Below are 15,830 nucleotides of genomic sequence, written 5' to 3'. Positions count from 1 at the left end.
ATCTTGTGAATCCTGTAAAACTTTGTCACTGAAGGGTTAAAGAATACTGCAGCTCTGTCACCATGGCAAAATTTGCTTTTCTTCTGGGAAAACACCATTTGGTGGTGGCCCCTTTCTTAGGATGATGTCTGCCCCTTGTTACATTTATTGTACCCTGTAGAATCCCATGCTTATAATAAATTATATATTTTAATCATATATAATTTCATACAAACGTACACTTTGCTAAATGATCTTTGGAGCTCTGGGAAGAAGAGACAAGTGGACTGCATTCCTCAAATGTTGCCTAGCAGGGCACATCTTCATTGGGGAGCGTTTATTAAATAACTTCTTACACAAAGAGAAAATCTTCATTTAATTCAGGTGCCCTTTATTATAGTTTGAAGTTACCAACAAAATAGCAAGGAAATAACAGAGCCCTCCATGCAAGAGAAAAAAGCCACAATATCCTGCCACTGATGACTTGCAGGGCCTCAGAAGCAAACAGGAGTGTGTAAATACTCTTAACCCAAGAGCAAGCTAACACTGGAAGGAGTTGGCCTCATCTCTCTTTGCCTGGCCATGGGGTCCAGGGAACCCCTGCTTCCATACAGGGTGGGGATCAGTGTAAGATGAAATAATAGTTTTTCCCTTAGATGACTCATGTTACAAAGTCGTACCCTGGAATTTCATCATTAAATCCTCCACAAATAGTCCTAAAAGGCTTCCTTTTAACCGTGCCAGAGTAGTGAAGGCAGAAGGCATTTACACATTTCCCCCAAAGACCCAGTCCTTCCATCAGCCCTCCAAACAATTTGCTGACTAAATCTTCTATGCATTTGAATAATTTATGATACGAATAAATTCATTTGTGCCAAGTGAAGAGGTTGACTACTGGGAGGCAGCAATGCCAGCAGAACAAAATTGAAGCTGGAGACATGGAGGAAATGAACCCATAACAATGACAAGCAGTATTGTATGCTCCAGCAGCAAGAGACAGCTGTGACCACATCTGAAATATGAGTGTGGAGAGCAGCAGCTAAAAAGGGTTTTAGAATAAGCAGAGCTGAGCTAAAAAGATTCTGCTGGTTTTGAGCTGCAAAATAAGATTATTATAAAATTACTGAAAATTAAATTGCAAGTGTTATGTCTCATTCCAATTTTTTTCCATTCAGAAAGTATATAAGTAACATTCCCATGCCTTTTACTTTCCACTGACATTGAAGAAATAGAAGTCTCAACTTGTGCCAAATGATCTGTCACCCCAAGCCCTTGACCTGGGCAATGATGGAGGCATGTTACAAATGCATGGAGTGCAAAGACTGGAAATATTAAGAGCCACATCTCAAGTAGTGTAAGCTGGCTATGGTCCAGCTTACACCAGCTGCTGATTAGCTCCATAAATGTCTTAGAGCAGTAACAGTTGGAGGAATGATGGTTTGCATTCGCTAAACACTAATGAGGGCAACCTAACTAGGCATGCTTTGCTTACATTTGTGGCCAGGAGATTGATTACATGGAGGATTTTTAAAATCTCTCTTTCTTTAGCTGTTCTTCAAAGAAATCATTACATGCTACAGTCAAAGCAGCAACCAGAATGACAAATTCATTAAAATCCACTTCATTGTCCTTATTGGAGTCCAGGTCATTCATAATTTTATCAATCAGGAGGGGGTCCTTGTGGCCCTAAAGAGAAAGAAAAGTGACTTAGCTGTGTAGATCTTGAATGTGCAATTCTGACATGCCTGGAACCAATGCTATGTTACAAGACTGGTGTAATTAAATAAAAGGCTGCATCAAATATGCACCTGAACAGTAATACATCTCTAGTCACTACAACATCAGAAACTAAAGACAGTGCAGCCATTATAAGGTGTACAGGTACTAAATAGGCACTGAAATGAATCAAATAGATTTTAGAAGATACTGAACATGGATTCCTTTTTTAAAGATCGATCTGTAAAGTGCATTTCTCTGCATCATCCCTTGACAAACAGTGCTTAGATTTCCAACAGAATACTCATAAGTAGTCATATTATATATCCATTCATCACATTCAGATCTCTGGTTAGCAAACAAACATCCTATTCAGTGGGAGCAAGAACATTAGATCTCATAACAATAAATCAATAACCAAGATTGAAAGAAAATCCAATTCAAGGAAATGGATACAATGTAAAGTAAATCCAGCTGGCGGTCATAGGATCCACAATAATTTTTGCAATTAAGAGGATACGTAAAAACATTATTTTAAAAACTTATGATTCCATAAAGGCATCCATGCTGTGTAATGTAATACATAACAAACATGCAAAGAGATACTCAAATCAGCAGCTTATCATTGAAAGGATTTTCTTAGCACCTCTCTGCAGGGCACACAAGCAGCAGTACTGTGTGGCCAGCATGTACAAGCTACTTTCCTGTCTCATGATAACTGGTTGCTGCATTTAATTATTCAATGGACTTATCTATGCCCCATTATTAAAAATAAACAAGAAAACGAAGTAATTGACCTTTATTTAGTAATCATCCTGCTACTGCTTCTTGGCTGGACTAGCCCTCCTGCTCAAAAGCACTGTGGAGTTTGCAGAGCACCAGTACCCGTCTCTGCTGCCAGTGGTAAATGGGAGGGTACTGTGGCTCAACCACCCTCTGAAAACATATTTCTCAAATGGGACATTTGGCATCACATTCTTCTGTACAGCTCCACAAAGAACTGTTATCTGTGAGACTGTGAGAGGATGGGCCTTGCACAAGGAGGTGCTATTCCTATCCAAGAACTTGGATAGCTGCTTAACCCACCCATGGTACAGTCACTCAGGAGGTTCAAAAGCTGCATCTTACTGAAAGGAAGTCAGTGAGCTCACTGGTGAGAAGCTCCTTGAGTTCTCCTTTGCTGAGCTTGTATCTGTCTCCTTCTTTGCCAGAGTAGTGATAGAAAATCCTGATCAAGGTGTCCATTGCATCTTCCAGTGGACTGGTCATAGCAGTGAGCAGGAGAGCTATGGGGCAAGTATATGGTCACTAACATTGCACAGGAGTCAAACCAAAGGCTAGTCTCTGGGAAGGGAAGGAGGGCCAGTTGAAGACAGAAATTGTTACCAGGACTGAAAAGTTCAGCTTTCAGTTGATCCATCCTGTTAGCTGTGTGTGAGCAAAGATGGACAGTAATAAAAAAAACACCCCGTTGTCCTGAACTCATAAGCAATTGATTCAAATAGGTAAATGGAAAGAAAGGATTTTTATTTAAGAAAATTATCTACTGTGTATCCATTCTATAAAGCTGCTGTAAAAGGAAATATTTTGCAGCATACCTGAAAACACAGGAAAATTGAAGGCATACCTTCCTAGCTGATAATTTAAAAAATTTCTCAAGAAAATATCTTCGACAAATTCCATCTGCAAAAGTGAAAGTGCATTTATACAGAAAGCTCCCCACCAGTTTAAAGGTGGTCAGAGGAAGATCACCCATAATAAGGATAAGTATCATCCGTCAGTTTATTCGGTCATGTTTGCTTGGGCTGAGCCTTTTTCCTATAAATTGCCTGTAGTAAACAGGTGTGAGCTGATCACCCCCAAGGCTTGCTTCATTGAGCATACAGTAAGAAGGTACACAGGGAAGAACATCAAAAAAACAGAGAGAAATGCAATTACTTGCAGAATAGTGGACTGAAAAAGTAACTGAAAGTAGAAATCGAGTATAAGTAAAACCTTATGTTGAATAAGCTCCAGAGAAAGATTAAAAAGCCAGAATGCACCTCAGGGTAGAACAGGGGTCCTGAACAGTATCACCATGCTGAGGTTAAGACTTACCTGCTTTACAGGCTAGTGGAGGTGTATGCAAGAAAATACCCAGATCACAGGTGGTGATGGTCAGCTTCCTTTCAAAACCCATGCACAGGCTCTTGCTTATCAGGCTGAGAGGGTGGATTACACAAATAGAGACAGACGTATAATTGTCACAGGGATGATGGGTCTTCTGTTTCCTTCTGCATTTGCCTACTCTGTTCAATAAAAGCCTCTTGCTGTAACTGGGTCACTAAAATATTCACCAGGCAGAGTAAAGACTGCGTTTGGAGCACATGCAATACTTTTTATCACTTGCTCTTTTACAAATATGCCCATTTGGGCCTTGAAGGTCAAAATTAGAAAATGCTAACAATCACCAAGTCAGTATAATACAACTCTCCACCATTTTTAAAGGAACACTTTCTAATCTGTCTTTCAGCATCTTTACAGTCTAGGTGCCTTAGTGCTGGCAGCCAGAGTTCAAAGGTACCTGGGTACCTCGGGGTAAGCTTGTAGGTGAGTTTGCCACATATTCCTTGAGATATCTACTTTAATTGTCAGATATCTCTGTATGCCTAAAACATTATTTTTTGTTGAATGAAATTCTTGCTGTGGGAAATGCGATCTCAGGAAGAAATCAGGGAACTGGAATTACAGTGTACAATGAACAACAGTCTTGGCTTCATTTTTACAATCCTACACAAAAACTGTAGTCCAGCATCTCTCTCTGAATAAATGACCTTGCCTCAGAAGGGCAGTAAGTGACCTCTTCCCCAGCTCCAGGAACTTAATGCTGGGTGTGAGGGCTGATGGATGCAGGAAAAGCAGCCCTACCATGGTAGGGCCTACTTACCACCCAGAATAACAAATAACCAGAGTTTTCATGACACACGAAACAGAAAACTGCTTGTGAATTTGCTTGAGGGTTTAGTTTCCCTCAGTGAAGCTTTGTACCTGCTGCACACACATGTCCAGAAGCAGAGCTGTGCAGATGAAGAGGGCACAGAACTGCAGCTCCTTCTTTGTTTCATTCCAGACAGAGAGAAAGAGAATAAGGTGGGCATTGTTTTTAGCTCTGAAATCCTGCAAGCACTCCTAATTTTGACTATTACCATATATCTCAGCCCACACCCTGCCTGCCTCCTGTGCCTTCAGACATGTTTCTTCTGCCCGTGCTGCTGTGACAAGTCTCCACAACCTGGGGTTCTTGTATGGGCCTCTAGGAAAAAGGGAGGGAAGAAGACATAAAAATACTGGATCCCAGTGCTCAGGGAAGTGACCACGTGTAAAGTGTCATTTTCAAAATAGGCAGGCCCTTGTGGCTAGAGGTCCCTGGGGGCATGCACCTGTGGCCCTCCCTGTGCCAGGAGTATGCATCAGGGAAGGGGCAAGCCAGTGCTCAGGGAATTGTTTATAAAAGGTTAAGGTAGAAACCAGAGGAACAAGCGGAACATATCTCTCCTAGAGTCAAAGGAGGACTAGGAGGAGAGCTGCTCTTCAAATCTCTTCAGTATTTGGGGAAAGCTCATGGGTGTCTAATTTTGTGCAGGACTTGTCCCTGTGCTCCTGTCTTCCTGTGAGCACTGGGATCTAGCTGGATCCTATAAAGCATATGAGAGAAGAACATGAGTGATATCAGGCACAGCACATCTCTCCCACTCAGTTCTGGGAACCCTCTATGTTGGCAGATGAGAAGAAAAAGCACGGAGCCCCTTATGTAGCTACAGCCACAGGGTTCTGTCTTGCCTGTGATTCACTAATGATTATAACTATTGCTCAGAAATATTATCCAAATAAACATCAAAATACTTGGTTGTTTTTTGTTGCTGGGTTTATGTGGGTTTTTGCCATTTATTCAACAGCAGCTTCTCCCACAACCAGAAAAAAACCCACAGCTGACTCAATATATAAGCATGAAATCCTTCTGTTTGTCTATATATTATTACACTGATCATCTGGCTAATGAATATTGCAAATTAATTATCTAAGCGGAGTCTACAGGAGGCACAACTTCCAGAAAGCAGGTGTAAACTTTCAGAGCTGACATCCTCAGGACAGAAGAACTAATGGTTTCCTCTATTATCTCCAGAACATCAGCTCAATAATTTATACAGTGATATAATGTGTGCAGACTCTTTCTACAGCTACTTTTACTCTAGCTAACTGTGCAAGGTACCTTCTTTTCCACACTAGTGGGTGACATACACAGGGAACAGCTGCACTGAGCTTGTTTGCCAAAGGGTCCAAGGAATTTTCTGCGTCCAGTCCTTTCCTCCCTGACTAGTGACAGTGGCCAGTGGCAGCAGATGTCTCACAACTTCTGTGAAGGCAAGTCCCAGCAGTGTCTACTCAAAATTCATGATTACCAATCAAATGTTATGTACTTCCTCATCCAACACTCCAGCGCAATCTGATTTACTATGCTATCTAGTTGGCACTGAAGATAACTAAAGTCAGCACAGACTGAAAAGGAGTTTAGTATCAGGCCAAGACCTGACTCTGTGTCAGCAAACACCATTCTCCCATCAATCCTCACCCTGCAGGTTTCCAGCAGGTTAGGCATGGGAGCAGCACCAGATGTGGTTGACAGAGAATGTAGGACTGCCTGTAGACATGGTGAAGGATTGTGCCTTCCTAATTCATGCCCAAAATTTGTGCATCAGAGCCTGCCAAATCACATAAGAGTTGGTGGGAAAAGGACCTGTGGAGATGCTTAGGCCCACTGCCTGCTCAAGGCTGGATAATCTCCAGCATCAGACTAGACAGGCACAGTTTTGTTTGGGTAAATATTAAAAACCTCCAAGGATGGAGATTTCACAAGTTCTTGGGTAACCTGCTCAGGGGTTGCACTGTATCCCTGGGGAAAACAGCTGCCCTAATCTCCAGTCTGAGCATCTCAAGGTAGAGTTTTGGGCACTGGCCCTTTTTGTATCATCTACCACTATCACAAACACTTCAACTTTATAAATTACCTTCAATCAATCTTGACTCCTCACTCAAACTCAAAAATAAACTTGGAAGCAGTCTATCCTCTGACTCACTCAATCTATTTCCATGTTTTACTCTCCCTTTCATTATGTCTTTGACCCTTATAAACTTTCCTAATTGCACCTTTCCAATGCATATTTCAACATTAAAGTGTGGAAGTGATGCCTGTCAGAAGGGGAAGGGGCAGAGTTTTCACCTGGCTCAGCACAGTCTTTAAGGCTGAATTGTGCCATCTTTTCTCAAGCAAGTGATAGTCTTAGGGTAGCTAGACTTACACAATGAGTCAGTCACTGTGACTTCCAGAAGATGATCAGAAGGATGGAGTACCTCTGCTGTGAGGAACAAGCCAGGAGACTTGAGGTTGCTCAGCTTGGAGAGGAGAAAGCTCCAGGGTGATCTAAATGTGGCCTTCCAGTACCTAAAGGGAGCTGATGAGAAGGCTGGAGAGGGACTTGTGCAAGAGCATGTAGTGACAGGACAAGGGGTAATGGCTGCAAAACCAGGCAGACGGTTAGTTCACATTTGATAAAAGGAAATCAATCTTTTCTGAGAGGGTGTTGAGGCACAGGTTGCCCAGAGAAAGTGTGGATGCCCCATCCCTGGAAGTGTTCAAGGCCAGGCTGGATGGAGCTCTGGGAAACCTGGTCTAGTGGAAGGTGTCCCTGGCCACTGCAGATGAGTTGGAACCAGGTGATCCTTTGGGTGCCCTCCAAACAAAAGCTTTCTGTGGTTCTTATGATTTCACTGGAGGCTGTTGAGAGAAGGGGAGGTTGTTCCTTGCCCTGTTAATCTGAGAAAGGACCCAACATGCAGGACTGTTTCCTTTTATTTTAGTTAGAGTAATGTAAACATGCACCCAACTGGGAGGCTCTATAGTACTGTTCCTTCCCTCCTACTTGGAGATGGGGCAGTCAGACCATAGGCAGAAAACCTTATCACTGGTCTCTGCTCCTCAAAAAAATGAGCAGAGTTCTGACTTGTTTGGAAGTAGCTGGTCTTTGACATAGGTCAGCAGTTTTCTTTCTCCACAGCTGGGAAGGAGCTTTGACTTATTCACCTGGATTTTTCCTTGACCTCTTGAGACAGCATGACACAAGCTGCTGTTAAGCCAGAGCAGTTTATAAAGTGCCACTCTAAGTCAGAGTAAAATACTACTCAGCTTAAGTGTGAGAATCTTGTACTTAGGGCATCTGGCTTTCAACATTTGCCAGAATGCATGTGGGGAACATTTTCTCAAAAGTAATTATTGTGCTGGGAAAGGCAAGTCAGCCTCCCACCCACATCCTGTCATTATTTACTTTTCCCACACTCATACAGCTCTTGGTATGCACATATTTTGAATCAGTGTTGTAGCCCCAAAGCAGGAAAAGGTGAGATAGGAAGCAAAACTGCAAGGCTCATAAGGACATTTACACTACATAATGAAAATCCTATATTGGATTAGAGGCTGGATTAGACTAAAGTGTATTAAATAGATTTAGGAGTTTATGAGAGCTACATTTGAGTCAGAAGTTCTTGTTAAATTATAATGAGCATTTTCTCATTTTAGGATTGTTAGCATTTTCATTGGTGGTTTGTTTCCATATCTGGGTGGTGGATTGGTCTATTAATTTACATAAGGAATGTCTCCCTCCACGGCAGGTTCCAGCTCACATCTTCAAAGCTGTTTTAACAGCTGTGATCCCATAGGCAGCAGAATAACAAAGAAGAGTTGAATGTCTTGCTAGTAGCTTTCACCACCTAGATTTGGTGGTTTACTCTCCAGGTATCTTTTTTAATGGGTTACACCTCAAGGGCTGCCCAACTTAAGTACATCCTTATATTCTCTGTTGAGACTTGTTTTGAACAAGTTACACACCTCTTTTCCAAATACATAAGTGACTTTTACACTGAACTGTTCATATCATTGAACCCTGCTTGTTCCCATAGTGGTCATTTCTCTTGTGATACCCACTTAGGATAGAAATTGGAGCACTGTCTGTATTTGAAGTACGAACTTCAGTTACCAGTTACTGTTTTCTCCTCCTCCTCCTCCTCAAAAATTCCTCACCATTTCCTACCTCTGTGAGCAACCATCCATTACTAGCCTGTGAAGGCAACATCTATTATATATGAATGTACTGTTATCTGTAAAATAGTGTAGAAAACTTTCATTAACTCTAAACTGGAATTTAGAATATTTCTGGCTACAGATTTCTTTCTTCCTCTTATGCCTCTGAAGCAGACGGATCAATCCAGCTGTGTATCAGCCAAGAAATTTATGAATTTAATGTTGTCTATCTATGCCCAGGAAGGATGCCAAAATAGTGTAAAATATCTTGGTGTAGCTGGAGAGTCCAGTTGTGCCCCAGGCAGTGGCAGAGGGTCCCGTTACAGAGCAGCCCGGTAACCAGAGACCACACACCCAGTGCCAGCTGGCTGTGGCAGCTCACATTACAGCTATTACTTGGCAATACATCACCAGCTGAACAAAGCTAGGACACTCATTCCCCTCGCATTAGATCTCCTGATCAGTAGGGCAAACCCATGCCTTGGAGATACTGTGGCTCTGACTGACTTACGTTTTTTCCTAATTCAAACTCATATCAACATGCAGTGCCCTTCCTCCTAATTCACTCCAATGTCCAGTTCCTTCCACAAGGCTTTTGCAGCTAGGTTCAGGTTATGTTTATAATTATTGGGATCTCTCCTTGCAGGAGGTGGTCCTATGTCCCAGGATGGTAACCAATGCACCTATCAAGTTGTAGTGGTAACAAAATCTTACAAAAATAGATTTTCCGTGGTCCTAGGTGGGTTGTTGAGTTATTCCTGCCTCAGTTCCTCCTTCCTGGTTTCTAAATATTCATACAGCAGCTGCTACTTTGGGAATGGGACTCCAGGGCCTTGTGTGACAAGCTCTCTGTTGCCAAGGAGCATCTCTGAGCAGTGAGAGCTCCTGGCCCATGCAGATATGCATTGGTACATGTACTTGGCCATGCCATGGTGTGTGGGGTGGCCATCACAGCTCCAGATGCAGAATTTACCATGTTCTTCCGTTTTCTCTACCCTCCGTGTGAGCTCAAGGGGCCCATTTGCAGATAAGTGGCAAATAAACCTTCTTCATCCCCAGTGCCAAACTAAATAGTAAAAATGCAACAGGAAAAAAAGCATTCTAGATTAACTTGATTCAGTATTTTTGGACACTAGTGATGTTAAATCAATATAGAAAAACGAGGCAAATATAGTGTTATCTTAATGTGTGTGTATGTAAGAAAGTAAGAATATTCTTTTGGTCTGGGGCTGCCCCTTAGTGTCCTGCTGAAGAATTGCTTCTTCCAGATCTCAAGCTTGCAACAGCTGCCAAGGCTGCAGGAACCAAGGGAAAGAAACTCCCTCCTGTCTGCTCCAGGGTACATGTAGATGTTTCACTACTGCTTTACTACAGTAAGCTCTGTACAGGGGTCAGCACTGTCAATAGCACACCAATCAAGAAGCATTATCATTAAAAATTACATAGGAAAGAAATAACCATTGCACACAGCCTTGCTAGCTAGAGGTGTAAACTCTGCAGAGAATTTAACCTGACCTAATATAGGTCAAAATATTGGGATAAAATGGTGGGATTTAGGCACATGATTTGCTGAAGTCAGGCTTTATATTCCACTAATTGCCCTTAGACACTCATCCCAAACTTACTACCTGCAGAGGAAAAAGGAAGTTCAGAAGCACTTAAGTCAATGCTCCTGTTTGAAGGGTAAATACAGGAAAAGTCTGGAGTAATGTAATATTCTCCAGAAATATTACAGGATCATTCTGCAAACAGCCATGCATTCTTGTCCAAGTGCAATGGGATCAAGAAACCTCAAGAGGGCATTGAGAGACAGTAGATGGTGAGGGTACAGAAGGTAGGCTTAAAAACAGCGTGAGGCCTTGGATGAAAGCCCAATTTAAGTATTTTGCGTGTGTTTTCACTGTGGTGGAGATAGGAGAAGTTCCCAGAGGACAGAGAAAGAGATATGTTGAAGGATTTGTCTTAGTCTGAAGTGAAGGTAGATGTTATAGGACAGATCCTCAAAACAAGAGGTAACAAGCCAAGATGGAATCCAGCCTGGAGCTAGAAGAACCTCAAGTTCTTCTAGAACAATGGGAGGAACAATGGCAGCCTCTGGCTCAGGACCACAGCAAGGAAAACTGGAAGGTACAATGCCAAGTACTATCCAGAGAGCCGATAACATTAGGTCTGCCATCATGTTAGATAAAGGGGAAGAGACCCACCTGAAAACCAGAAGGGTAGGAACATGACTAAACACAGTACATTGAGGAAAAGTAAAGAAGAGTCATAATGCAAACCTGCTGACACTCCCCAAAGGAGTTCATGATGACTGACCTCTCTGATTACTGCCCACCTTGTTCCCAGAAAATGTTCCTCACTCTTAAGGAAATTAGGCTGCCATGGAATACAGTGAAAAGAATCACAGAGGAAATAACTAACTGAAAGGTAAGTAATAAAGAATAAATTATTAGGTTTTACAAGGGAGCAGAACAAGCAATGGGATCTCACAGGCATGTGCTCTGAAGGCAGTGCTAATCAATATGGTCATTGGTGATTTTGGAAAAGGAGAAAGAATGAATGAATACTTTATCTGTTGTTGATACAAGTTATAAAAAGACTGAAGTTAAAGTTCAGCTGTGCAGGATGCAAGAGGACCTAATGACATTAAGTGAAATAGTGTCAGATAAATTCAGCATAGATTAAACACAAAGTGTCATGGGGACATTATAAGCTCTGAGTTGACTATGACAAATCATGAGAGAGATCTTTGGGTTCACTGCAAGTGAAAACGTTGGTTCAGTAAGAACCTGGAAACAAACAAGTCTAGGAAAGGAATGGAACACAAAAAACCAAAAGTGTTTTTATGCCGCTTAGTTCAAGGGAAGCCCATTTATTCAACATCATGGCAATCTTCCTACCTTCATCTTACACTCAGTACAGCAGAATTATAAGAGCAGCAAAGAAACAGCAGCTATGTTAGAAAGAGCTAAATACACATCTCAGCCTGCAAAAGTAGGTAACTGGGAATGGCAAAGAATTATATATATTCAACAGTGGCACAAAGAAGGTAAAAAGTAGTTATTCATTGTGCTTACAGTATTTCCTGGATGTCCTTACAGCTATTGCAGCTGCAGTTGCTCTGAGGGATCTGCTTCAGAAAAGTGAATTTCTGATGGTACTAGGAAAGGAGCTGGACCAACCCTTCAGGAGCAATGCATGTCTCATTAGGAGCCAGCTTGAGCAATAGAGGTTGATGTGAATTTAGAGGAGGCAGAGATGGTTAAAGTTCAATTGACCTAATTGTCTTTAAAAGACAAGGAAATAAATTGGCTGTTCCTGATTCAATGAACATCATAAATGGCCCAGAGATGTTTTGCATGCATGTGAAAATCAAAAATAGCTGAGATGGTGGAAGTAACAGAGAAAGTCAATAGACATAATTTCCTCTTCACACCTTAAAATGTGGGGCTGCATGTTTTCTCTCCATTTGGAGGAGAAATTGATAATATGCTATGCTGTGTAGATACACTCAAGTGTATCAGCAAGATGCACCACCCCTTCTGTTGTGCCTCCATCCCTCCCTTTGCAGGGCAGTAGCGGGAGCTCCTGCCTCCCAAAGCTCTGGCAGCCCTGGTACCACATGCAAGCCATACCTCATGCAAGCCATATCTGCCCAGTCAGGGAGTTCCTTCATGTCAAACAATGTGATGGTCTCCAGGCTTCCTGTTTGTCTCCTGGCTCACACCCTGGCCACACACTGCCAATCTCATACCACAGCCCTGTGTCACCTGGCACGTCTGATGTTGAGAGCCCAGCACAGTGACAGAGAATGCACTTGCACTTGAGTGTCCCTGGAAACAGCACAAACACATTAGTTCTCAAGTCTTTGACAGCATTTGTATTGCTGTTCTGATTTCTCTGTTTCACTTCTCCTTGCTGTTTTTACCCTTGCTTCTGCACCTCCCATGAGTAATGCTTGAAGCCTTTCAGCCCCTGCATTTGCAAAGGGACTCCCCCGGCTCTAGCAGCCTTCATTCCATCTCAGTCTGCAGCATGAGTTTCCCTTGAAAGGTTGTGCATCATTTTCCATCATCCTGCTACAGAAAACCTGCTTTCTATGGGTGATCAGTTAGCTCACTTCCAAGTCTGCTAGATTAGATACACAAAATTAGTGTGAATGGAAAAAAAATATCATTTCAGCATATATCTTCAGTGTATAAAACCTTAGACACAGATGTTGGAAGAGACAAAGCAAACACAGGTGATTGCAGAACTACTAGTACTTCCATATAAGCCTTAAAAAAGCTTACATTCACAGCCTCCTCCTCATCTCCTCCCTGCCATGCTGAAACCTTACACCTTTTATCAACATGTCATCTCTACTTCAGAGAGTGACATAACACTGTTGAAATTCTGTCTTAACCACAGGACATTGTACGGGTTGCATTCAAACTCTGTGATTGCAGAAAGTTCTCCACATCTGTTATCCCTGAGAGTTTAATAACATTAATATTGTACCTTCTAAGAAGAATGTATCACTCTAAACAGAAATTCCTTCATAATCAGATTCAAATTAATTTCTGTTATTTGCTTTTCAGAGAACTGAAAATATCAAGAGTACCTGAGCTACAAAAAGGAGAATGTCAGTAACTAATGTAATGTGCAACATTTTTGAATTTATGCCTTTACTTCCCCTGCAAATATTTTTTGCCTTTTTTGCTGTGTTTTTAGAATGACATTAGATTTTTCCTCTATGGAAAGTATTTTCCAAATTAACTCTTTTGCTATAATTTAAAGGTTGTTTTAAAGTTCATTGTCACTCTGTTATTTCCAGTGAAAGCAGGACACTGACACATATGCAGAGACTGCTGTTAAATGAGGTGTTAGGTGTACTTTTGATGATACAAAGCACTACCATCCCTGAATTAAGAAGCTTGATGATATCATCATCCCTACTTGTTCTCTTTTTCTAGAATATTCTGGTTTCTTGGGATAATTGGTGGATATAAGAGGTTAGTGGGGTTGCAGGAGCAAGTTCATGCTACTATCTTCTTTCTATTGTGTTGAGTTGGATATTTAAATATGTTCATTTTGGTACAAGAGTGAAAGTATCCTTACTTTCAAATAGAAAGAAGCAACTTCAAATACCTGATATAATTTAGACTCCTTGGAGTCATACTCCAGCAGCAGTATGTCAGAAACTAGTATTGTATCAGTTGTGACTGCTGCATTAATTGTACAGCCCTCTAATTATGGTACCTTTATTAATTACACATGTTGTATCTTACAGTGGTCATTGAAGAGTAAGTAAGAGGCACTGATGTCTTTTATTCTAGGGATAATCTATGTAAAATGATGCCACTCACGGAACTTTCCAACAACAAAAATTACAGATGTTGCTGATCTGTGGAAAGTTCCTACATGATATAACTAAGTACGTATTTTTTTTATCAGGCTACTGAGACCAGGCATTCCCCATTCTTCATTCTTCAGGTCACTGTCAAGAGAAGTGTGCAGTAAAATGAAAGACAGATGCTCTCATTTCCTCTAATGATGCAATCCCACTAATGGGACAGGTCCAGCACCCTCAGTTGCTCCTGACTCATCTAACAAGATGGGCTGCAGCTCAAGAAATACATCCCAGCCCATGTTCTGCCTGTATCAAAGAGATGAGGACTTGCAGCATCTTACAAGAGTATTACAATTCCTTGCTGAGGAAGATGAAAGTCTGGCAAAACCCAGTACATACAAGGCTTTGCTTTTGCTCAAATATTGATTCCTTACTTAAAATCTAAACTTTTTTCTTGAGTCCACTCTTGTGAAGTAGCCTCAGCCACCACTCTCAGCAGCACGTAGTTATCTGTAACTACAATGGCCATGGTAAATTAAGTTACAGATAGAAGTTACGGGTAAAGCAACATTTCCACAGGGGAAAGGTTCACATTCACATCAGATGCTCTGGAAATAATGACAGAAATCAACTACCACTGACAATAAACTTCTGCATGTCATATTCCAGAAATCTGGCGATTACAAGACTTAGACAGCAACACCTCTTCTTGCTCAGATAAGCTTATGCTTTGAAGATTTGGTTTTAGCAGTGGTTTAAATCCAAGAAAAAGCAAAGGAGGTTGAAAGATATTGTGACAATATTTTGCTTCGAAAGTTACACTCCAGGATCCCCATATCTCCCCAGCAATCTGCTTTCATGATCCCAAACCTAGCAGGGATATTTAATATCACCTGTTAAGTCCTTCTTCTTCTCTTATATCAGATATGTATGTTTGTTTTGAAATGGGGAATTACAAAATAAAGCACAGCAGAAGGAAACAGGATTGTCTTTCATGCTTGTGTGTTTGTTAAAGAAAGTGTGCAGTAACAGAAACAGAAGAGGGAGCCTTTAATCACAGTATCAGCTTTGTTTGCAGATACTCAGAACATTAAATAAAGCATGCTCCTATATGTAACATTCTTTCCCCAGATGATGGACAGAGTCCTCAGCTAGTTCTTGAATATCACCAACCTCCTTAGGCTTGGACTGACAGCTTGGTAGGTGTGTGACATGTACCCTCCCCTCGGCTGAGAAGCCATGGTTCCACACTATGCTGGGTCCCTTCTGTCTGCCCAGAAGGCACTATTTCCCAGCACTGCAAGCCTCCTGAAGCTAGGAAGCTGATATGCAACAGTGTGGGTGTGATTTCAAGATGGGCTGTCTACTCCATGGAAACACCAAGAGCCAAAGACCTTGCATCTCTGACTTTAGTGGAATGACTTTGGCTCCTAAAGTGGAAGCAGGTGCTCTGGGAGGGAGGAAAGAGACTGCTAAGCATGATGAATTACCTTCTGCAGGTGTCTGCCTACCCATTTAGGATACTTAGATACTGAAGCAGAGATGTGTGTCTTGAGTCCACTTCTGATTACCAACTGTGAGGAGCTCTCACTCCAAAGAAGGAATGAATTGCTCAGTGAAAAGGTACCATGAGTTCATGCTAAGGGAAACTGTGCATCAGCTGGCATAGGATGTGTGCCATGTACACACTAG

At 41.7% G+C, this 15,830-nt stretch overlaps 1 protein-coding gene across 3 annotated transcripts; it reads right to left on the bottom strand.

Moving 5' to 3' along the window:
- Positions 1-349: 349 nt before the first annotated feature.
- Positions 350-12,570, bottom strand: S100Z (S100 calcium binding protein Z). Of its 3 annotated transcripts, none has more exons than XM_023943455.2 (4): positions 12,442-12,570; positions 3,793-3,896; positions 2,824-2,981; positions 350-1,665 (listed from the first exon to the last, which is right to left on the bottom strand). In XM_023943455.2, the coding sequence occupies exons 1-4, from the start codon at positions 12,480-12,482 to the stop codon at positions 1,507-1,509; spliced, it is 462 nt and encodes a 153-aa protein (XP_023799223.1). In that variant the 5' UTR covers positions 12,483-12,570; the 3' UTR covers positions 350-1,506. The 3 variants fall into 3 exon arrangements, with proteins under 3 accessions (XP_023799223.1, XP_086725352.1, XP_023799224.1); XM_086869226.1 differs by lacking the exon at positions 12,442-12,570 and adding an exon at positions 7,032-9,736 and having other exon boundaries at positions 3,793-6,088; XM_023943456.2 differs by lacking the exon at positions 3,793-3,896 and having other exon boundaries at positions 12,442-12,514.
- Between the last annotated feature and the right edge of the window lie 3,260 nt (positions 12,571-15,830).

This window comes from Cyanistes caeruleus, chromosome Z (assembly GCF_971803275.1).
Source record: "Cyanistes caeruleus chromosome Z, bCyaCae1.hap1.1, whole genome shotgun sequence".
Classification (NCBI taxonomy): Eukaryota; Metazoa; Chordata; class Aves; order Passeriformes; family Paridae; genus Cyanistes; species Cyanistes caeruleus.
Note: the sequence above shows the minus strand (reverse complement) of the source record. Positions and strands in the feature narration are given on the sequence as shown.